Raw genomic sequence first — 25,516 nt, forward strand, 5'->3', positions numbered from 1 at the left:
ATATGTGTAAATGTATATTTTCCAACTAACGGCCCGGATGCCACATGCCTAATTTCATGCGACCCCCAAAGTAAATGTACAAAATGACAGAAAAATACACAAAACAAAAGCAAAAATACATTAAAAAATACAAAGAATTACAGTAAAGACAGTAAAAGGTAAAGATAAAAACACAGAAAATACTCCAAAAACACACAAAACAACTACAAAAATGAACAAAACGACAACAGAATTACAAAAATTGACAAAACTACAGAAAATGACAATGACAATACACAAAAAACATGATAAATGACTCCGCAAACCCACAGTACTAACAAACAATCAAAACGATAACAGAAATACACATAATACTCTAAAAAAACGCAAAATGAAACACAAAGACAGAAAATGAAATTTAGAGTCTGAAACTAAAGACTTTATTAAAATCATGCACATTTCTAAGTCGTATGTTTTCTATAAAACACTTCATATACTTCAAATAAACTGAAAAAATTGAGGAGTAAACAGCTCAGGAAAGATTAAAACAAAGGTTTGGAGTCACTTTAAGGATGAATGAGTGATTGATGAGCGATTGATTTAAACTGATCACCTTCTCCAGCACTTCTTCTTCTCTCTGATTCTTCTGCAGAACGAGCTGGAGAGCATGGAACGCTTTCTGCTGCAGCTTCTCCACCTGTAGCTTGTCCTGCAGCCACAGGCGGTCTGTGCGCACACACACGCACGCACGCACGCACACACACACACACACACAGAGCTCAGCACAAGGAGGAGGAGGAGCATCAGAGTGGGAGGAGCTAACTTTTTTTTTTATACATTGTAGCATCATTGTAGTGGACTTTTATATGCATTGTGCCTTTTAACTGTAAATTGTGAAGCGCTTTGTGACCCTGGTCTGAAAAAAGCGCTATATAAATAAACTTTACTTACTTACTTACTTAACTTACCTGCAGAGAGCAGAACGAACGCTGAGAACAGAGCGAGTTCGTCCTCAGACAGCTGTAGAGAACACATGCTGGTAGCAAAGTCAAAGACAGACGAGATCAGATCATCACAACCTGAGGACGGACACACACACACACACACACACACACACACAGAGTGAGATGATCACTATGTGCAGACAGAGCGAGTTTATTAATTGGTCAGTCAGTAAATCTGTAACTAAACTCTGAATGCGACTTCAGCGACTTTGGCGACTAGATTACATGTGACCTCTCTTCAAGTGACGCGACTCGTGCGATTCCAGCGACTTTGTCACTGGAAGTCGCTCAAAGTTGAAACGTGAACTTTTTGGAGCTACAACTCCGGCCGTAACTGTCTGTAGAGCCGAGGCTGCACTGAGAGGGTTGTACAGTTACAGTATGGCGGGCAGACACTGTGCAAGTTTTTCAATCGTTCTACTGAGCTCCAGCTCAAAGTATGTGACTCACTTGTAGAGTCCGAATGTTCTCAGCTCACGATTCATGTTCTCACACTGTACGGAGCGACCCTCTGACACCACACTGTACGTCTACACAAATCTCAGCAAAACGTGCTTTAAAAAAGAAAACATGATGATGTGATGGACCAGGAGCTGTCTGGACAGACGTGGGCAGTACGATCCGTCAATTTTACAATGGTCCTACAGTGTTCTACAGCGGTCCTACAGTGTTCTACAGCGGTCCTACAGTGTTCTACAGCGGTCCTACAGTGTTCTACAGCGGTCCTACAGTGTTCTACAGTGGTCCTACAGTGTTCTACAGCGGTCCTACAGTGTTCTACAGCGGTCCTACAGTGTTCTACAGTGTTCTACAGTGTTCTACAGTGGTCCTACAGTGTTCTACAGCGGTCCTACAGTGTTCTACAGCGGTCCTACAGTGTTCTACAGTGTTCTACAGCGGTCCTACAGTGTTCTACAGTGTTCTACAGTGTTCTACAGCGGTCCTACAGTGTTTGGGCAAAGAAGCAAAGAAGCGTTGAAGTGATGAATCGTCCAAACAGCTTGACAATGTTAAAGCGACTCATCATGGGCGGGAACCGGGAGGAGAGACTAGAGCTATGAAACTGAAAGGGTGGGGAAGAGTTGATTATTTTAAAGTGAGATGTGATGTAGTAGTTGTGTATATTGTGCTTACTGTGTTGTGTAATCCAACCAGCCAACCCCACAACGCCAACCAACAGGAGAGCAGGCACAAGAGCAAAGGAGGAGGAGGGGGAGGACGGGACAGGGGGACAGGGGGCAAAGGGAAAGACCCAGGGAGACGTGCCCGGAGGGGGCAGGAGAGCAAAATCAAACTACCCAGAGACCACGGGAACATCCAGAAGGAACGCACGCCTACGCAGAGGCACCCAGACACCTCGGCACCCCTTTTTTCCTTTAATTGGCTAAAAAAATAAAAATAAAAAATCGGCTGATGGCCTTGAAAAAAGTGTATATGTCGGCCAGCTGATATATCGGTCGACAGATTCACTGTCCACACACAAGATTAGTATGACCAAATAACACCAAAAAAAACTTACAAACTACATACTGCAGCTTTAAGTCAGTAACTGTGTCAGCAAGTAAGGAGGTCAATCAGTCAGTCAGTCAGATAGAGACTACTTCAGGCAGCAAATCAGTCAATAGGTCAGTGAGTCAGTAATTCAGTCTGTAAACCAGAAGGTTGGTCAGTAACTAACAATATTTTCACCTAAAGCTTCAAAGACTTGAGGACGTGCAAACTTCCCGTCGAAGAAGACGGCGTTTTTCTCTGAGTCGAATACTCGACACATTCGTACGAAGATGACCTCCAGAGACCCTGAAACAGAGACTCAGTAAGACTCAGTGACTCAGAAAAACTCAGTGACTCAGAAAGACTCAGTGACTCAAAGAGACTCAGTGACTCAAAGAGACTAACTGACTCAGAAAGATTTTAACTAAAGTCTGGATCAGCGAGTCCTCACCAGTTTTCAGTAGCACTATCTGGTCGTTCTGACACAGTTCCATGAAGCCGTCGATGCGTTTGGCGAACTCCACCACGTACTGGATCGCCTCCGTGAGCTTCAGAGCACAGAGCTGCCACATGGCCTCCTGAGGCTGTACACACACACACACACACGCACACGCACACACACACACGCACGACAAATATACAAAAACACAGCATGAACACACAACATACAAAACCAAACAAAAACACAGACATGACTCCAAAAATACAACATGACAATAAATATGCACAAAAATACACCTAGAGCAGGCAAAAATGACCCTTAAAACCACATCTTGAGAGCAAAAAGACTCAACAAGTACACAAGACACTACAAAAATACACAAAATGACAGAAAAAAGATGCAAAACCACAGAAAGAATAAACAAAAACACACAGATATAACTCCAAAAACACAAAATGACAACAAAAATGCAAAAAACAAATGAAATTCTTAAGAAATCTACAAAAATACACAAAATAAAAAATATATCAATAAATTATCTATAAAGATAATTTATTGATATATATATATATATATATATATATATAGAATTGACTCAAAAAATACATTAAAAAATAAAAGAATTGATTCCAAAAAAAAAAAAAAAAACTACAAAATCAAACAGTATATAAATGACTAAAAAAAAGACAGAAGCACAAGAAAAATACATACGATTATTTTAAAAAACAAAGCAAGCAAAATTAGGGATAAAATAAACAAAACTGCAACAAAAATACAGTAAAAATGACAAAGCACATATAGGATGTCAAGAAAACACCAGAAAAATACACAAAAAACACTCCAAAAGCACACAAAATGTTTCCTGTGTTAATGCTCAGATTGATCATTATGAGCAGAAAAAGAAGAAACAGAAGAGTGATGGACCTTGTTCTGGTAGATCTCCACCTCCTCCTGTAAGAAGCTGATCTGCTGCAGCTCGTCCTTCAGGTACTGACACGTCTCCAGATGAGATTTACACACCAGCTCAGCCAGGACGTCTGGAAACACCACAGGATCGTTAGACGTAGGAGGAGGAGGAGGAGGAGGAGGAGGAGGAGGAGAAGGAGAAGGAGAAGGAGAAGGAGAAGGAGAAGGAGAAGGAGAAGAAGAAGGAGAAGGAGAAGGAGAAGGAGAAGGAGAAGGAGAGAAACTCATTAAAAACCTCAGTATGGTAATTAGCAACGCGCTAATGAGGGCCGATGGGGACAGGGACGTCTTTATTCACTGCTAACAGTTAGAAGTGAATAAAGACCTCAGCGATGTTAGGCTAACACCGCTAAGCTAATATTAGGCTAACACCGCTAACAGGGGGGACTGGGACAAAAGTTCAGCCCTATCATTTTGAGTTCAGACCATCCCACTACATTATTAGTGACACCATGTAGAAGCCGTTATTAAGTCATATTTTTGCTCAGTGAGAGAACAGACGTGTTTTCACTTGCTCCGATAACACGACCTTGGCTACAGCTGGCTACAGCTACAGCTGAACAGCCTGAAAGATTGGGCCCAAGACGAAAAGAAAATGGTTAAGAAACCGCATGGAGGCCCTCCAGAACCTAATCCGGGTTTGGAAGAGGTCAAAGAGATGATACGCGAGGGTCTACGAAACCTCAAAGACGGTCTAGATAGATAAAGTCGTTGGAAAAAACGCTGGAAAAGTCACTGGAAACTCTTCAAAGTGAAGCAAAGGTACTGAAAGAAGAGAATGAAAGAAATGCTGAAGAGATTAAACTACTGAACGCGAGGGTTGAAGAGTTGGAACAAAAGGAAAGAGAGAAAGATGTCATCATCACAGGCTTAAAAATAAAATCCAGGAGTTACGCAAGTGACGAAGAAACAAAGTCGATTGAACAACAGGTCATTGACTACTTGGAGTCGAAGGACACTGTCCTGAACCCTGACAACATCAACTCCTGCCATCTCCTGCCAAAGAAAAATAACAGAGCTGTAAAAATCACCTTCACGAAGGTGAAATTCAAGGGGGAACTATTGAAGCAAGGCAGAAAACTGAAGGAAACGAAGGTTTTTATTAATGAAAACCTGACTAAAAAAACGCAAGAATTGCATGGAAGGCACGCCAAATAAAAAAAGGAGGAAAGATTTTAAAGACGTGGACGAAAAACTGCAGGATTTATATCACACCACTGGGAGAAGAGAACGGAAACCAATATTCATCAAAACGATGGAAGACTTGGGAAAATACGAAGGATCCACCTAAACAACATTACTGATGGTAATCACAGACATGGACCCAAATCTATATAAACACTGGAAACAAAACTCAGACTGTGATTATTTCATTGACACTGAATTCAATGTGGAAACCAAGAGTTAAAAAGGTCTGTCATTTATTCATTTCAGTTGCTAGGTGGTGGGGTGATTAAGGATTACATTACTAACCTTGCTTATGAACTAAGACATAGTAATGTGTTTATACAAGAAATGGTTAAATCTAACAGTGGCAAATACAACACTGCCAATAGAACTAACAACAACCTTGAGGTAGAGACAAAACAAGCTGCAAACTTGTGTGTCCAAAAGAGACATTGCCGAGTGGTGACGTCATAGATGAAAAGGGAAAAACCTTTCGAACAACTTCGAAAAAAGATGAACTTTTCCTGAACTGGAGGAATGCTAACAACGTCTGACAGGGAACAAGGCCAACACAAACAACGATAGAAAGGAGGAGGAATAAAAAAAAAAAAAGACAACACTGACTACAGATGAGAATAAATCCTACACAAAAAAGGACTGTTCAGAACAACCTAAGAATGTTTGACCAGAGAGACATGTAAACCCATGTAAATTTTTGATGTACAAAACAGGGGACGGGACCTAGATAAGCAAACTGCTTCTCTCGTCTCCTTTTTCGGCATTTACAAAAAAAAAAAAAAAAAAACATGTAAAAAAAGGTGAATGTAACCATGTCGGAAATAAACTGAATGAATAAATAAAATAAAAATAAATAATAATAATTATTATTCCCCCAGAAAAACCTTAATAGGGGGAAACTTTTTTACCCATTTCCTTTTGTCCCATTTTCGCCTCTTTTCAAAAGGTTCTGACACTTTTTTCAGACTTTAGCTCCTTTTGCCAATAAATAGCTATTTTTTGTCCATTTTAACAAGTTCATTTTTACACTTTTATCCAATTTTTGTCCTTTCTTGTTTTTTTTGGGCCACTTTTCATCCAAATAAGCTAATTTGGTCCAATAAAAAACACTTTTTTCCTTTTTTCCCTACATTTAGCCTCTTTTTGTTCCTCAATTTTGCCTTTTTTTTGCTATTCTTTGCCACATTTTACCCATTTAAACTACCTTTTTCCACTAAATACCACCTGGTTCGTCTTTAATCCCCATTTTTTGGTCACTTTTCTCTCTTTTCTTGCCACGTTTTTGCCATTTTTGGGTCATTTTTGGCCATCTGTTACCATGTCTGCCTCCACTCGCTCTTCAAAATAAAAAAAAAAACCATAGCGGACCGGACCACCCAGTCCACCCCTGCTGCAAAAGGTCTTTAACTAAAAATAGATAAATAATCAAGCGCATTACATCAGATTAAATGTAATGCTCTGCGCCAAAACTATGGAGACAATCAAACAAAAAAATTATAAAAATATAAAATAAAAGATTTGTGAACAAAAAAATACATTTGTAATTTAAAAAAATATTTTCAAACAATACTATCATTACTATTTTATTTAAATTTTTTTAAACACTGGTTTTGTTTAGAAATAAATGAGTCCTCATGTTTACGTTTCCTGAATTTTTGATTGCGTCCAAGCTTCTAACTTGTGGGCGGGGCCTCCTCCGAATGATGTAAAAAGTCTTTATTGGTCAATTTCGAACAATGGTGTAAAAAACTTCAAACAAGCAACATTTTTTTTTTTAATCTATTATTTTTGTTTGCAAACCTTTATTTTAATTTTTCAAATCCATTTTTGTTTGATTGCATAAAAAAAAGACACAAATTTCTCGCCATACAAAACAACATTGACGGCACATTGAACATAATCCTTATGTTCCTAGTCGTTCTTTTCTGATCAAAGCTAATTTTTTAGACTTTATAAATGTAGCTATACTTAGATTTTTTAACATTTTGAATTGAATTCATTTGTGTTATTTTATTTAAAAAAGATTGGGACATTGTGACAAACCTTTTATTTTATACAGGTGCCTTTGTGAAAAATAAATTAAGTCTCTTCATTTCTACATTTCTATGTTTACTGTATCTAACAGAACTGTAACAAAATGTATTCCCAACAATAAACATGGAGGATGAAGTTAGTAACTTTTACATTAAGTACTATTTATCTGTACTACTTTTTACTTGTACTTTATTACAATTTCAATCAAGTAACAGTATTTCTATTTGAGTAGAATAAACCAGTACTCTTTAAACCTCCACCAAAAACACAAAAGAAAAATGACTGACAAAATACACAAAATGACAACATAACTACACAAAAACAATATGTACAAAATGACAAAGTAATGACACAAAAAATATAGAAAGACATCCAACATAAACACATAAAATGACAGAAAAATACACAAACAAAAAGCACACATACAAATAAAGAAAAATGGAATGAATTCAAACAAAAACAATGACTGTGTAAAGTAATTTCCTCTTTTATAAGATGATGTCATTGCGAAGTATTCACTGACCGAGTTCAGCTGCAGACGAGTCGTCATCGTCGGTGAACAGAGAGAATCCGTCAGTGGAGCCACACATCGACTCTGGTTTGATCCCATTAATGTCCAGTCCTGATTGGTCCGGAGACGCCTGAACATCCAGGTGCAAACTGGCTTCAGCTCCTCCCCCAGGATCAGCCTGAACACACATCATCATCATCATCATCATCATCATCTATAAGGGGGAATAAAGGGGAGAGGTTTTTGGGGTCCATCCATAAAGTCAGTAAAATGATGGACCATTGTTCTATTAATCTGTGATAACCACATTTATTTATTCATCTGAATAATATCCACTGTTATCCAGGAACATTTATTATTATTATTATAGTCATCTTAAAGATGGAAATCCTTGATTTAATCACAAATAAAATGGGTTCAAAATTACCAAAAATGGTGGAAAAGGTGGTGAAATGGGATTTTAAAAACCACAGAAATTGGTTAAAAGTTGCAAATTAAAGTGGATAAAAACAGACAGAGAAAGTGGTAAAAAGGGTTTAAAATGTCAATATTAGCTTAAAAGAACGAACAATTAGTTTAAACTGGTAAATAATAGACATGACAAATGGTGAATCTGGTTAAATTGAGAAAAAAATAATCATGAAAAATGGTGAAAAGAGGTTAAAAGTGACAAGTCATTGAAATGTGATGTAAAAGTGTCAGAAATGGGAGAAATGTAGCAAAAATACATTAAAAGGAGCAAAAATATGGCAAGAAAAAGTGATGAAAATAGGTTAAAATATGGTGAGTTTGATGTAGTTGCAGAAAAATGGTAAAAATAAGCAAAAATGGGCTCAAATAGTTCAAAAAATATTCTTAGTTTCTTGAAGGCATCTGGCGACTCCCTCCCAGTGTCTCACGACCCCAAGGTTGAGAACCACTGCTTTACATCACCGTAATAAAATGAAATAATGATACACACAATAATGAGAGTCACACATGTCTTTAGTAAACTAGTCAGTACTCAATGGCTCCGTCTCACACCTGAGATGACACGAATCCTCCCTCAGGTGAGCTCTGCTCCTCGTCCATGTAGCGTGGAGGGGGCGGAGACTCGGCTTGGTCCGGGCTGCCGACGTCCGTGTGTTGTGAGGGGGCGTGGCCTATCTGCTGCTGGAGGCGGTGCTTCTGGACCTCAGCGTACAGACTGTCGCGCTGCTTTTTAGACATGCGACCAAACTTTACCGCTGGAGGGGAAAAAAAATGGAAGCACACAAAAAGAGGGCGGGGTTTACCTGGTCACATGATGAACAATGTTTTGCAAATGTTGCAGAAAAAAAAAAGATGAGGAAGTGTGACCATGTGATTCTTAAAAAGCCTGTGATTGGTTAGTGAAAGAGAGTCTGAATCATCAGAATCAGCTGCCCTTACTTTTATCAGCATTTCATAAAAAAACAATAAAGTCACAGTTTAATCTCTAAAATATGAACCATTGTTTAGTGACATACTGTATGCTTTATCTGAAAGCACTTTAACTAGGGGGAAATAGAAAATGTGAAAATTTATGAAAAATATACAAAATATCCAACAAAAATACACAAAATAACAGAAAAAACAAGCAATTACTAAAAAATACACACAACAGCAAAAATACATAATATACAAAAAATTAACAATAACTCCAACAAAAACACAAAAAATTATGACGTAACTACACAAAAACAAGATGATGACAATGAAAATTAACATAAAAATACAGACATATGCTGTATCTGCAAGAAATGTAATCACAATTAGATTAGTGAAATAAATAAAACTAGATTTACAAAAAAGGAAAGAAAACAGAGAAAATGGGGGGGATAGAAAATGTCAAATTTTACCCAAAAAATATACAAAAGATCCAACAAAATTACACAAAGTGATAGAAAAATACACCAAATTATGGCATAACTACACAAAAACTACAGATAGATATACAAAATGACAACAAAAAATAACAAAAAAATACACAAAATGACTCTAAATACACAAATAATTGTTGAAACAAACAAAATTGGTACAAAAAATCCAACAAAAATACACAAAACTTCAAATAAATCAATGTTTGTGTCTTTGTTAGGGTCCCTGGTTTCACTTTCAGTCAAATGAAATATCTTAAATAATTATTAATCCTATAGTGATCATCTCACTCCGTGTGTGTGTGTGTGTGTGTGTGTGTGTGTGTGTGTGTGTGTGTGTGTGTGTGTGTGTGTGTGTGTGTGTGTGTGTGTGTGTGTGTGTGTGTGTGTGTGTGTGTGTGTGTGTGTGTGTGTGTGTGTGTGTGTCTTACCATCTCTGGACATTCCCACAGACACACACTTCTGCAGGCGACAGAACTGGCAGCGGTTTCGACTCGTTCGGTCAATCTGACAGTTTTTCTGTCGAGGACACGAGTAGGAGGCGTTGCTCTGCTGACTGCGTCTGAAGAAGCCCTGAGAGGAGGAGGAGCCAACATCACTTAGTGATTGATCACCCTAGATCAATAAATATCCACTAATCAATGGTTGGAAACATTAAGAGACACTTTTGTCATCACGTCAAACCACAAACATGTGATGGTTCACTGCAGAGAAAAGAATGACTGAGTCGATTTGTGTTGACTTTGAAGTGACAGTGAGTCGCCCTGGAAACGACACTTTCAAAATAAAAGCAAAGGGTAATAAGCAACAATGATTCAGGTGGACGTCGAATGCAGGTGTGTGTGTTTGGGAGTCGCTCAAAGTTCCACACACACACTATTACTGACAGCAGCGTCACAATAATCAACCTGTAGTCTGTGTGTCTGTAAGGGACAGCACGTGTGAGTGAGTGTGAGTGAGGCTGGACAGGCTTCAGCAGCAGTTAAACACACACTTAATAATGTAGCTAATGTTACTGTTGGAAATACTGCAACCTTTAAGAAGAACTGGTCTCTATTGCACATTGGAAACACACAAATAATACACAAAATATCTACAAACAACACAAAACTACAACAAAATGCCAAAAACAACAACAAAAATACACAAAACTGCAAGACCTTTTTTACAAACTACACAAAATGACAAAAAAGATGCAAAAATCCACAACAGAAATCCACAAAACTACAACCAAAAACTATACTAAACAACAAAAATGCCCAAAAAACAACAAGAATAAATAAAAATACCACAAAAAAAAAACAAAAAAATATGCAAAATGACAACAAATCAACAAAAAAAAAAACACACAAAATGATTCCCATCACACACAAACACACACCTTTTGTTGTGTGTAAACCTGTGGGCGGAGCAGTTTGCTCTGAGGGAGAGAGGCGGGGCTTAGAGGAGGGCGGGGCAGTTTGCGCTGCAGTAGAGAGGCGGGGTTTAGAGGAGGGCGGGGCAGTTTGCTCTGAGGTAGAGAGGCGGGGCTTATAGGAGGCACACACTTAGGGAGGAAACAGGAAGTAGAAACTCCGGAAACTAAATTTTAACACCAAACAAGCTTTAAAATAAAACACTATTCATAGAAACCTTTTTGATTCATTCTGCATCACGTATGAGGAAATATTGGTAAATATTGTCCAGCCCTGAGACACTGAAATGTACGTTTAGATGGTGAAAGGACTCATAGTTTAGAAAAGAAAAGCCACACATCCCACATCACTGTGTTGTTACCTTACAGCCCTCACAGGTGATCACGCCGTAGTGAATCCCTGATGATTTATCTCCACAGATCTTACACGGAATGACCTCGATCTGAGCTGGAGGAAGAAAAGGAGAAGCATCACAAACACTAGGAACACTTCCTGAAATGAAAATGGCCAAATCTTATTAGTTTTCTCTTTTTTTTCTTAAATGAAGCAGAAATTTCACTATGATGTGGAATATTGGAACCCTCACATGCACGTTTTGGGACAATATCACAAATTGAAATGCAATTTTTCCTGTAAACATTTGGGCAAAGAGACAGAAATATCAAATTATCATGACAAAATGTTGAAAAATGACAGACTTCACCTTCTTAGACTAAACAAAACGACAACAAGAATGTACAGAACTACAACATAAATCTACTAACTACACAAAACAACACAAAACCACAATAAAAATGCACAAAACAGCAAAAATACACAAAACAACAACAGAAATGGAAACAGCGTTATGACACAGACTAAACCCTCACCAACATGTTTCGGGACCATATCACATTTCCAGCATTAACCACGTAATCTCACGTGATTTCAGCGCCTGATTTTTGGGCGATTAAATAATAAAACAATTGTTCGCCACGTTTTTGGAAAACACAAAAAAATGAAAACGAAACAGAATATGAAAATAAAAATCAGAGGCTCATCATTTATTTCATTCATTACTGTAACTTGTAACTTGTTTTTTTTTTTTTTTTAGATATTTCTGGTTCTAAAAGCCCATTTTATTCCTATCAAACGTTTATTCTTTGCTCTTCTCCAGCGTTCCCGCCCTGCAGATGAACTCTAGCTCACACACCTCTCAACATTAACATGTTATATTATGGGATGGTGGCGCTGAGCAAAGGCTAATGAGCAGCAGTGTCTTCACCACTGTTTGAAACCAAAAACAGAACCGTTGGCTGGTCCCATGTGGATAAATTATAGATCAAAAAGCTGCTCGTAGCTCGTATCAGTCAGTGTTTGTTTGGGGATAGAAACCATCCTCCTGTACAAGGACGGGAACCACACTTCATTATCAGAAGATTCAAATCACAACGTAAACATAGACGTTTAAATCATAGACACGTGAAGACGTAGAAATATGTAGGTAGAACATTAACTTGGGAAATAAATTAGAAGAAAACAAATCCACTTTATAAACATATCGTTGCTGGTAGATTAGATTCATTCTATGGACTATCAGTCATTTAAGTCATTTCAGTTCTTTGCATCCCCCCGATAAGGTGCTATCTTACACTATGTCATTTTATTATTATGTTATTGTTATTATTAATATTTTTCTGTCAATATTTATTTTATTTGTTCCTGTAAGAAGCTCGAGTCTGGGGAGTCAAACTAATTTTAGTTCAAGAGTCAAATACAGAGAAGTTTGATCTCAAGTGGGCCCCTGTACGTATACACAGGGCCGGCCTTCCTGACAGGCAACACAGGCGGCTGCCAAATTACACCCCCCACCCCCACCAATTTTTTATTTTATTTTATTTTTAAAATAATTCAAAAATGTATAATAGATGTGAAACACACCCTTCACAATCACTGGATATGTCTTCTCTTGACTGAATAATAATATTAAAAACTATATCTGCTAATCTTCTGCCCATATTTATATCTATTTTTATTTTTATTCTTATTCTATTCTATATAATGTTATTGTGTTGTTCGCACATTGTGTTCTTTGGTTTTAAGATTTGTGTTAATGACTAGTAAAACCAAACAAAGTAAAAATGTCCTTGTACAGAAACTTTTATATCCTTTTTTAACTTTTGATTGCACTGTTTTAAAAGTCCACTCTTGTCTAGAGCCCTGAATGACCTAAAGCCGGCCCTGCGTATACATAAATAACTGCTGCTAAATATGTAAGAACCGACAATATCCAAACAATAAGTGACAGATATCAGTCCTAACAGGATCATCACTTTAAATTTCCTAGATTTTGTGACTTTAAGGGAAATATTGTTATATTATTTAGTTGATTCTGTAAGAATTTTGAGTTTTTTTCAACAGTTTAACATTAAAAATAACTGCAATCGTGTGATATAAGCATTTACATAATGATTCATGTTTTCTGTCATTTTTACTTTCTCCTGTGGGCTGAACTGAATACTCCAAAGGGCCAAATTTAACCCCCAGACCATGAGTTTAATACATGTGGTATTGTATAATGAATCCTGGTTAGTTTGCAGTGAATAATGACAGTTGATGAATTCCCATCCAAAAGTCCTTCTATCCTCAGGGTTTGTACTTCTGTGATCTACTCGCTAACTTCAGCCACCAGAGCGTGTCAGCGCGCTGTTTAAGAGAGAGTAAAGGACCCTTAGGAGAGCTCTTCTTCTCTGCTTCATTGTCTACTACCAAACCTCAGAGTTGGAACTGTCACCCCCTTTTTTCGGGTCACAACTGTTTTTTATCCTCTTTCTTTAAATAATAGGTTTAGATTGATATCTTTAACTTTTCCTGATTATTCAGAGCAACAAAAAGCAGCACAAGTTTTGACCAAAAATATAGCTGTTAAATGATCTAAAAAGTAGGCTGAATGCTACACTCTAACAGAAAACAATGGCCATATTCTACCACAGGAAATATATATTAAAAATATATAAATAAATTCCTGTGATTGATCACGTGAGACGTAGGTTTTAAAAGTTAAAGATAAAAACAACAGATTTCAGTCATAAAGTATTGCAAACGTACATGTGTGCGTCTTCTTCACCCCTTTGGATGAACCTGAAAGACAAAGCAGAGGGAAAACCAACTTCACTCACCCACTATCATTATCTATAATCATCATCATCAATTTGTTGATCACTTCTGATCACTTTGACTTTCAAACAAATCCAAAATTGTATCAAACTTTTGACTGAAATAAACGAGAAGTGAATCTATTAATGTTACAGATGTATAATGAATAGATCTGTTCCTGTCAAAGTCAAATGAATAAATGGACAAAAATTAAGAAAATCCTCCATGAAGGCACGTTAACATGCAGTAGTTTAACTGGATATATATAAAAAAGAAACCAGTCCCACATGTTTGGGTTAGCTTAGCATGTAGCGGCACTGGCTGAGCAGGGTCAGAGGGTGACAAGGTTCTTTAATTTAAATAGTGTGTGGTTCCTTTGGTTGACCTGACCTTGATCCCTGACTCGGTGCAGGTGGACCAATCAGAGATGCTGTTGTTGTTATGTAAGGTGTGTGTTATCTCAGTGTGCGCACACTGCGCACACACTCCTGCTCTGTGTCTCAAAACTTGTTTCCAGATGTTAACATCATGTCAGAGCTGCTGCTTCACATCTGTCCTCCAGCAGCCTGTGGATGTGAGGCCATCTCTGACAGCTCCGTGTGTGTGTGTGTGTGTGTGTGAGTCACGCTCTGTACACACACACACACACACTTTAACACACACGCGTCTCATCCACTCAGGCAGGTTATTGTTGAGCTCTATCACACAGAGACAGAGACACATCATGCATGAAAGAAAGACTTTATTACACATTATTTAATATAAATATTGTGTTTTGACAGATTAAAGCTCACTAATGTTATGTTGTTGGGCGTTAAAATATATATTTTCATCCTATTCTCTGTTTTCCCAACAATGAAAGGAGATTCAATGAACAATGAAATGTGTCCTGAAGATGAAAAATAGTCCCACGGTGGTGGTTTGTCCTCAGACGTTTCTAATAAACACACACTGACCTTAACGGCTCATTAAAAGCTCTAGTCCTGATGGATCAGACTGACCCGTCATCATCATGAGGAGCTCACTCACTGTGAAGGAGAGGACTAGAAGGTAAAAGCAGGACAAACGCCATGGAAATACACTCTGGGTTCAGAAGCAATTTATGTTACAGAAGGATTGTTGAAAATAAATTAAATCAAGTTGCAGATCTTTATTAGTATAAATAATGCTGTCATCTGCATAAAGACAATAACAATGTCATACTTGTCATACTAAAAAATGTGTATATTTTTGTGTCAGTTTTGTATTTTTTGGGGGTATTTTTGCTGTTGTTCTGTGCCTGTCTATTCACAGTGTGAGAAAATTTATAAACACTGTTCCATATTCTAATGTGCATTTCACATCAATTACAATTGAAATATGCTCAAAGTTGATTGTGGATTTTTGACTAAATGAAAGCAAAAAATTAAAAATTAAAAATGACATACTGCAGCTTTAAATGAGCAACATTTTATGAGCAGTATCATAAAACCGACGGTAGAAATCATGTGGGAGGCCAGCTGAAATAAATCCTAAACAGTCCTATATTCTCTGTGTGTGTGGAGACAAGCCTCAGACTAATACAGAGCATTAAGATTAAAGGGAATGTCTATCTACATTTGGTTCCTGAAGTGCATGTCGACTCGAGAGTAGTTTGAGTAGTTGTAGAAATCTAAAGTAAACTTGTTCTGTGGTTGGTCGTCTTCAGGAAGCTCCGCCCACTCCTGGGCCTCAGACAGCGTCTCCACATCCTGCAGCGACGACTAGAAACGAGCACAGCTAATAATATTAGATTGTTTTGTCCTAGATTCCAACAAGAAGCTTCAGTTTCCCTCTTACAGTAATCACACCTGTGAAATATGAAGCGTGCGCTGGTCGGCGAGCGGCCAGGATAAATATTTGGAGTCGTCAAAGGAGCAAAAATATGGCAAAAGTAGGTTAAATATGGCAAGTCGCAGAAAAAGGGTAAAAATATGCACAACTGTTAAAAATAATTTTCATTTTATACATGATGATGTATGAGTGGGAGGAGCCTAGTTAGAAACTCTTTAAAAGTATCTAAACTGATCGTAGCAGGTTTGGAAATAATCAAACAGCGGCTCTTATTTAAAGACGTAAAAACACGCCCAGCTGACAGCAGAGATAAAGAACATCTTCCTAAGTCGCTCTCAGTGGAAACTGCGGCTCCTTATTCTCGTTAATTGTTCTGAGCAAACGCTTCTCCTACCAATTATAACGCATTAGCAGCGGCCGCCAAAGTCATTTCCCGCCGCTCATCAGGGAGCTCGAAAGCAGAAAAAGAAGAGGAAGAAAAGCTGCTGCTGTCAGACGCCCACAGCCTTAAAGGAGAGGATTGGAGATGACGATGATAAGATGAGATTTAAGGATTAGACGCAGAGATGTGGCTGAACTTTCAGTGACTCGTTTAAAAATGACAGGAGGAAGTCGGTTCACTTTGAACAGACATGGACAGGAAGTCACAAAATAACGTGACCTAATGACCAGCTGAGGACGTTTCCACGGAGACGCCAAATAAAGAGCAGTGAGACTCAAATCTCAAAAATAAAGATATGATGATATCACTCAGAGCAAAATGGAACAACAAAGAGTTAACGCTGCAGTAGACGATTATTTCTGATCAGATAAAGGTCAATCCAGCAGCAATTTACACCTTTTGTCTATTTTTTTAGGGAAAATTATCTCCAATTTATTAATCAGCTTTAATGCAAAAAAATACAAACTCATCATAACAAAAAAATTTAACAATCACGCACACTGAAAAACAAGGAAAGCTGTTTTAAAACTTTAAGTGTTATTTTTTCCCAAAACCTACACATGACGTAATCCCACGTCATAATATAGATAATAGTTTCTAGGCTTTACACCGATCGGATCGGCCAGTATTTAGCAGAAATAATGTCTGTAATGTATTCATTTGTCGATCCGATCAATGACAACATTGTTGTGATGAAACTTTCTGTAGATGCTCCCATTGTATTGTTTTATCAACAACGAAGAGTTGTTTGCTCTACGTGACACAGCTTTATTTCACTCACATTTGTGCACAAAGGTTCAAACCTATGAGCGAGCGGCAAAAATGTCTCTGGTTGGAGCGAAGCGGCTGAGCGCCGGACGTCTTCCCCCGTTTACTGGCTCTGAAAGCGGGGGCAGCGTCTGCTGTTAGCGAGTTTGTTTTTTATGTGTACGCGTTTGTTTTGTTTATGGCAGTGGCTTGTACGGTTGCTGTATCAATATAACGACATTCTATCCGTACGCACTGCCCCTCATTGGCCAGTTTAGGTCACGTGATTGAGACTAAACCTAACCTAAACCCTAAGACGCTTACGTACGTGTACTTTGGTAAACGTACCAATAGCACCAGGGGTTGTCCGTATTATTAAAAGCGAGGAGCGATGTGCTCCCATTTACTTTCGCTTTCATACCGGAGACTGGCAGACACAGAAGCCCCCTATACATTTTGCTGTATATTTAGATTGTTTAGAAGCACAGAAAAGTTCAAATGAATCTCTTCAGGTGCTCCGTAGATATCTTTATATTCTGTTTTGGTCATATTTTTCAATCTGTTTTGATTTTTCTATTCTCTATTATGTTTTTTGAACAATAACGTCACAGTATTTGCAGCAGAACTGCCAAATTAGTTCATCAACTCCAGGTCCAACACTTCGAGCAATCCGCCATTTTTATTTCTGGCTTTTATTTTGTAGTCCAAGCTCCAGGATGCAGAAGTTACGAGAGGATAAGTCAAAATGTTGGGTTGTTGGATGTAGTAACCCACACGCTTCATTACACCGTCTCCCAGCATCAGAACCTTTTCAAAGTGTCTGGTTGAGTTTTATTTTTTATAGAAATGTACCACATCTGTGGATAAGGTCATTATTGTGTGTGTGAAGCACTTCAATGATGACTGCTTCATCAACCTCCACCAGTATAAAGAAGGATTTACAGAAAGACTTTGTCTGATTGAGGGTTCAATTCCTTCTATCTTTGGAGACGATGAACAGAGCACTTCGGTAAGCTGTAAATAACGCTAAAAAGTGTGATGATAAGACGTCCTTGTCATTGTGTTGTTAGCATTAGCAGTTGCACCGTCTTCATATGTTAGCGCTGTGTGCTCGTTTTAGATCCTTGATGATATGGCCTACGTGATTTAATTTAAGTCTAAAGTTTTCATTAGTCATTTCATTTTGCCGATTTGTCTCCGAACAGACTGTATTAAAATGCATTTTGTGACGTTAGCTTGGCGCTAGCGTTAGCTCGGTGCTTGTGTTAGCTCACTTGTTAGGGTTCTGCAGGTTCATCATCTTCATTTTCATCTCGCTCCACTGGGTCAGACTCTGACTGGAATATGTAAGGCTGGATGGACAAGTCTAACGTTGTTGACATTTTGTAAATAACCTCTGAATAAATAGTTTCTGCGCCGCTACATAATCGTATCTCTTCTATCAAACTACAAAAATGGCCGAGCAGGGTGGAGTTGAACCTGGAGAGGGGGCGGGGTATGGAGTGTCTCATTTGCATTTAAAGAGAAAGCACCAAAACGAGTTGCTCTTAGAAGCACATCAGAAAAGACCCAAGCAGTGCAGTTCTGCTTTAAATAGACCACAACTGTATGATTTATATGTAAAAAGGAAGGATTTAAAACCATGATATGTCTCCTTTAAAGAAAATATATATATTAATAATTCTTTTTAGTTGAACACATTTTATTTGCTAAATAAAACAAACTACCATCACTTCAGACATCTACAAAGAATAAAGCTTGGCTAATGTACGCACAAGCTAGCTACTCTGCCCCGCCCCTTGTCACTCCCCAATCCTTTCACGGGCCTGATCTTTTCAGACCCTTCCAACGCATGCACGAAGCGCGTTTCCATCCAGTCGGCCTATTTTACTGCAGTTTGTGTACTATTTAAAAACAATGCTGTTTAAAATGATGATAAAGATCTGGAGCTAAGACGTGTTTAGCTTTGAGCAAAAGTGAACATACTTGATTTTAGTGTTTGAAGGATTTTATTTATACTTAAAGAATTTAATTGACATTGTTTTGTACAAAGAATAAATAACTTTTTGGTTGACAAATAATCGTTTGAATAATCGTGATTTCAATTATGACTAAAATAATAATGGCCATTATTTTTTCCTATAATTGAGCATCCCAAGTAGAAACTCACACAGACACAACGAAGACAAACAAAGCATCGAAAAACAAAACGACAGGACAAACAGGCCTCAGATTGATGGAGTCTGAGTGGCTTCAGACCTCATCATGTGTTTATTTTAAACCTGCATCGTGTGTGTGTGTGTGTGTGTGTGTGTGTGTGTGTATTTCATTATGTAACATGAACATCTGCTGGGAACCTAAATAGTGTTGGACCAAGTTGTCAGTGTGTAAAAATATCCCCAAATTATGAATAATTTAGAGCAAAAACAGTTTTCTATCATCACTCAGTGCTTCAGCCAACACAATAATCTCTCTGTCAGTGGAGTTTGCAGTGGAGTACTGATCCTCACTATTCCCATATTCACGCTCACGTTTTCCTAACACTAAGCAGCTCCAGATGTGTGTTTCCCTTCCTATTATTTCTCCTCTCCTTGTTTTTCAACCTTCAAACTCTCCAGGCTTCCACGGTGCGTCTCTACGTCTCTTTGTGTGATAAACTGGGGAAATGAGTGAACGGAGCTGCTGCTGGCAGCAGCCATCGTTTCAATTTTCAGGGGGGGCGTCAGGCAGAGTTTAAGAGCTCTAAACTGCTAGACTTACGATAAGTTAATCCTTTTATCCCAATCCCTGCCGCGGGGCGACCCAAAAGTGGGAGCAGCAAGAATGGAAACCAGTAAAAGAGGAGGGAAGGGTGAGGGAAATGATGAAGAGGAAGGAGATGCTTTTATTGTGAAGGTGAATGTGGAGAGTTGCGATCGCCTCCGTCACGTTTTCAGTTTATGTTCTCGACTCATTCTCATAAATTTTCCAGAAAACGATGACTTTGGAAGAATATTTCCGGCTTTATCACCATTTATATTTGACCCTTTTTCTACAGCTACACCTACTACAATTACTACTTAGTATCTCATAATTATGAGGTACCAAGTCATACTTATCAGATACTAATTCATAATCTCATAATTATGAGATAGTGGTGATAGTGATTTGGTCTTTCAAAAAACTAGGAATAGCAAAATACAAATAATAAAATTCTTAAGTCATAATCATGACTTAGTATCTCATAATTATTAGACAGCATGTGGTAATTATGACTTATTATCTCATAATTATAAGAAATTTGTGATAGTGATTTGGTCTAAAAAACGTATAATCATTCATCAGATACTAAGTCATAATTAGGGCTGAGTATTGGCAAGGATGTTGCAATACGATACGTATCGCGATATGTGCGATATGATATTATCACGATATATATTGCGATATTCTACCCAGTTTATATCAAAACTAAATGTAGAGATGAAAAATCAAGTTGCTGTATATGTTTATCAGAAGATAGTGATCATTCAGACAAATTGAGTCAAAACATCCTATTTATTATTTATTATTAGTGTTTTTGCACATTTTCACTGAAAAAAAGAAAATACAGTGTTACACTGTCATCATAAAATAAAGCGCAACAAGTTTCTTTTCACTGAAACTACTGTGTAGAAGTCTCAAAGTAACCATGACAACATAATGACGGCATTGTAACAACTGTAAGTGAGAATATTAAGGAAAAATCATCCTGAGTTACTGATAATGCACAAAAATAAAAAATGAATTATATGAAAATAAAATGTCTGTACATACATAAAGCATAAAATCATGTGCATCAAATAACCATTGCAACACATTGAAACCATTGTAATGTGTGATTAAATATCAACAAAAAAAACACATTTTTTAATAAAAAAAATAGATTTAAAATCGGCACCAAAAAAATCGCGATATATATCGCGAAATAATTTCTTTTTCACACCCCTAGTCATAATTATGAGATACTAAGTGATATGTATGAGATTGTGGTGATAATGACTTAGTATCTCATATTTATGAGATATAAAACCTTATATTTATGACTTAAGAATTTGTTTTTATTATTAATATTTTATTTCCTTAAAGAAGAGTTGAGTGTATAATTTATTAAAGTTTGATTCTATTTTCTTCTTTGGTGATTTTATTGTTCCGTTACTTCAGTCTTCTTCGTTGATTTTTTTTTTACCTCCTTCATCTCTACTCATCATTGTGAATTTTTACATTTTTGTGACAATAGTTTATACTTTGTCTTTACAGTAAATCTGCATGATTTTATTTGTAGAAAAAGGTGAAAAATAAAGCGTATTCATCTTTCCCTCTTTCACTGTAAAAATGTAACTTTGTGTTCCTGAGTGGATCTAAAGAAGTGCACAGCTCTCAGATCTCATCGTCTACAAACCAAAAATAAACGGTGGAGTCGTGTGCGACGGCCTCTCACTCATCCAATGAGAACGCTCCACTCTCACCTGAGCAGCAGAGGACGAATAAATCAGTGAGACGTCTCCAGACGCTGTGCAGCTAAAAACAGGAGAGTAGAGAACATGTCCAGGACACACACACACACACACACACACACACGCACACGCACACGCACACGCACACGCACACGCACACGCACACACAGCTAGCATCCATGCTAACAAAGAACCAACAGCAAAAGGACAACTTGTGTAATTGATTCTATTCCCACTAGTAACAATGTTAATTGTTGATATCTACAATTGCTCGTACATTTCAGATATCATAAATTGAATTGTAGATATTTGAAATTCAATTCAGTCAGAACTGAATTTTTGATTTGTCAGTTTGGGATTGAAAATGTGATTTCAGACATCTAAAATATAAATGTAACTAGTGAAAATTAAATTCTTAATAGTAACTTTATTTTAGATATCAACAATTAATTTAATAACTAGTCAGAATATAATTATAGATATCAATAAATAGACTTCCCACTAGTGAAAATAGCATATCTACCTATAAAAGCAAGGATGGTCTGTGTGCGTGTGCTTGTGTGTGGAGCAAATATCTCCCCGACGTGGTGCGAGTTCGACCTGAAACTCGGTAAACGGGTTCCAAACACTCCGAGTGTGTGCATCTGTTATTTTGGAGTAATTTGGTCATTTTAAAATGTTTATTTTAATTTTATTTCACTTCTGGACGGCCCTGAAATGAAACCTATTCAACTTTTGACCTCAGGGTGTGAGGGGGCGCTAGCGCGCCATCTATATCTATTTCACTACACAGCTCTTCACGCGAGCAAGAGTGACGCGTGCGGCCACTCCTCCTCCACTTCCTCCTGTGCCATGCTATCGTTAGCGTCTCAAACACTGGAGCTCTCTGAATAGATCATTTGAAACCATCAGCCACTGGTGAGTCTTTTACAGACACGTTTCCCATCATTTAAACCATATAACTGTTGTTCAATAACGCTCTGTTTCACTATTGTTGGTATTAACCTCAATCCGTTCAATACTCTATCTGGAAAACTGCAGATTCTTTGTGGTGCCGAGCATGGAAGTTAAGCTCTGACCACTCGGTTCAAACATGTAAGGATGGATGGTCTAACGTTGTTGACATTTTGTAAATAACGTGTGAATAAAAAGTTTATGCACCGCTACATAGTCATATCTCTTCTATCAAACTACAAAAATGGCCGAACAGGGTGGAGTTGAACCGAGTGTCACCTGAAGAGGGGGCGGGGTATGGAGTGTCTCATTTGCATTTAAAGAGACAGCACCAAATGAGTTGCTCTCAGAAGCACATCAGAAAAGGGGTAGAAAAGGGGTGGAGCTATAATAATTCAGACCCAAGCATTGCAGTTCTGCTTTATATAGACCACAACAGTATGATTTATATGTAAAAAGGAAGGATTTAAAAGCATATGTCTCCTTTAATATACTTACTCATGTAGTTTGGAGCTTTACATTTTGTTTTGAACAGTTTTGTTGTTTTTCTGATTGGCGCTACAATGTCTATGGAGTTTGGTTATCAGCGTCTCAAACATTTCACGGAACACACACACACGGTATTTATTTATTTATAATAAAAATATACTAAATGACTAAAATAAAACACAAAAAATGCATAAAAAGACATCTGAAAGAATAAAAAATACACATGACTCCAAAAAAAAAAAACATTACAGAAAAATACAATGCGGGTGCACAAAGGAGATGGATGTAGACGCGCGCGCACACACGCGCGCACGCACGCACACACTCATTTGGACATAATTAACTCTACTGAAGCTCCCACGTGAATGCATACTTCCGACGGGCACCGTACTAGTCAGATTAAATGCAATAAACAGTGTTTGTAAGATGCAGAACTGCGTGTAAACAGTAAAGAGGTATGAACAAATCGATTTGGTGATGTATCGCGATATTTCACTGCACAATTATTGTATCGATCCAAAAAAAGTGTCAAACTTCATTTTTTTTATCATGTTTTTAAACAAAAAAACATTTAATTACGCTAACGAGGTTGTACTTGTGTATTTGTGTGTGATTTTTGTTGTACTTTTGTGTTTTTCGTGGTCTTTTCAGATATTTTTGTCGTGGTACATTTCTAATTCTTGGGTTGATTTATTTTAATAATTTTTTTTGTATAATTCTTTTTGAAAGCTTTATTTTGCTGTAAACAGTTCACTTGTTTAAAAGTAGTGTTTTTTCCCCAAACATGATGAATAATGGTGATTACAATATTGATCAAAATAATCGTGATTATTGTTTTGGCCATAATCGTGCGGCTCTAGTCTGAAGAACGTCGCTGTGCGCTGAACGCTAAGAACCCGTTCTTTCCTCTAATCACCTCCAGTCACATAAAACTGCTGCTGAAGTCTGTCCAGGCTCCTCCCACAAACAAGCTATGCTACACAACTCACTCACACGTGCTGTCCCTCAGAGAGACACAGACTACCTTTAATTTATCTCTTTTTCCTACTTTAAATGTCTTTTCAACTTTCTGAGACACAGAAACATGACAGAGTGAAGTTGTGTTTGTATTCTGCAGATGCAGGACTCTCGTTTATTCACCTGAAAGTCACCTTATGACTTAGTATCACCCGTTAGCAGCTGTGACATCAAACCGTATGTGCTGTGCTCGGTCATTAAACAGGATGAAGTATATATACTGCCCACAGGTCCCAGATGTGTGAAACCAGCCCATGGGCGTCTCTCATCCATCAGGAGAACCAGGAGAGGAAAAAAAATCAATGTTTAAAGGACGAAGAAGAAAAGCTGAGCGAGAAACTGTAACAACCGACAAACTCCTGAACATCCTCTAAAAAGTCTTTTTCTAACTTTACGGGTTCAACAAAGGACAGAATAAAAGCATGTGTTCATATTTTCATATTTTCACATCTCCCATCATGGACTGTCTACAGGAAACTTCATTAGCAGCATCATTTGTTCACCATCTTCATCTTCTCTGACTCTTCATCAAACACGTGAAACCACAGATGTTTGTCACACAATGACTCTGATCATTATTCATGTCAGAATAATCTGAGCATTAACGCTACAAAGTGTTTACGTGTTTGTGTCATTTTGTTGGGGTTTTTTTTCGTCAATTTGTGTATTTTTGTGCATTATTGTATTCATTCTGTGTGTTTCGGGAGGAAATTTGTATTTTTGTTGTGATTTTGTGCATTTCCATAGATTTATTTGTCCTTGTTGTGTATTTCTGGACTCATTTGGTGTATTTTCGTTGTTGTTTTGCATATTTTCATTGTTCTTTTGTGTGGATGAGGCTATTAAAAATCTTTGAAGTCATTTAGTGTATTTTATTAAGGTCACCGTTTTTAATTATTGTTTAGCATATGTTTGTTGATGATTTGTACATTTTTGGGGTCATTCTGTGTATTTGTTGGAGGCCTTTTCTGTATTTTTTTCTTAAGTATTTTTGCCGTTTTGCATATTTTTATGTATATTTGTATTTGAGTTGTGTGTTTTTGTCTATGTGTTCCTGTAGTTTAGTGTATTTTTGTCATATTTTGTGTATTTTTAAAATCATTTTGTCTATTTTTTGTCGATTTGCATATTTTCATTGTCATTTTATGTTTTCTGGGTTTTGCAAATCTTTATAGTCGCTTTATGCATTTTTGGGGTTGTTTTGTGTAATAAATTACTGATTTGCCTAGTTGTTGTCATTTTGTGTATTTGTTGGAGGACTTGTGTATGTTTTTCTTTTCTTTTTTTATTTAGTTTTCTAAATAATTTGATGTGTTTTTGGAGTTATGTTGTGTCTTTTAGGATTTAATTTGTGTATTTGATGAGCTGTTTTGTGTATTATTGTTCTTTTGTTGTGTTTCATGTTCTAAAAAGATAAACGTCTAAGTTTTTCCATTTGTATGATTACAAATAAGACAAAGGTACATTTTTTTATGTATTAAACTAATCTGTTTGCAGCTATTCACACCCATGTATTCAGTTGTCATCGTTTATAAAACTTAAAC

General features: G+C 37.4%; 1 protein-coding gene across 1 annotated transcript in view; it reads right to left on the reverse strand.

Annotated features, from left to right (window-relative positions):
- Window positions 1-25,516, reverse strand: part of LOC114454896 (nuclear receptor ROR-alpha-like) — a 39,022-nt gene that overhangs the window by 2,070 nt on the left and 11,436 nt on the right. Inside the window, exons 2-11 of the mRNA XM_028435769.1 lie at window positions 13,992-14,024; window positions 11,266-11,351; window positions 9,921-10,062; window positions 8,636-8,838; window positions 7,625-7,790; window positions 3,841-3,953; window positions 2,926-3,058; window positions 2,673-2,780; window positions 948-1,058; window positions 593-705 (exon numbers count right to left, since the gene is read on the reverse strand). Coding sequence (XP_028291570.1) covers window positions 593-705; window positions 948-1,058; window positions 2,673-2,780; window positions 2,926-3,058; window positions 3,841-3,953; window positions 7,625-7,790; window positions 8,636-8,838; window positions 9,921-10,062; window positions 11,266-11,351; window positions 13,992-14,024 — 1,208 coding nt within the window. The remainder of the gene's footprint in view (window positions 1-592; window positions 706-947; window positions 1,059-2,672; window positions 2,781-2,925; window positions 3,059-3,840; window positions 3,954-7,624; window positions 7,791-8,635; window positions 8,839-9,920; window positions 10,063-11,265; window positions 11,352-13,991; window positions 14,025-25,516) is intronic.

Source organism: Gouania willdenowi, chromosome 3 (genome assembly GCF_900634775.1).
Source record: "Gouania willdenowi chromosome 3, fGouWil2.1, whole genome shotgun sequence".
Classification (NCBI taxonomy): domain Eukaryota; kingdom Metazoa; phylum Chordata; class Actinopteri; order Blenniiformes; family Gobiesocidae; genus Gouania; species Gouania willdenowi.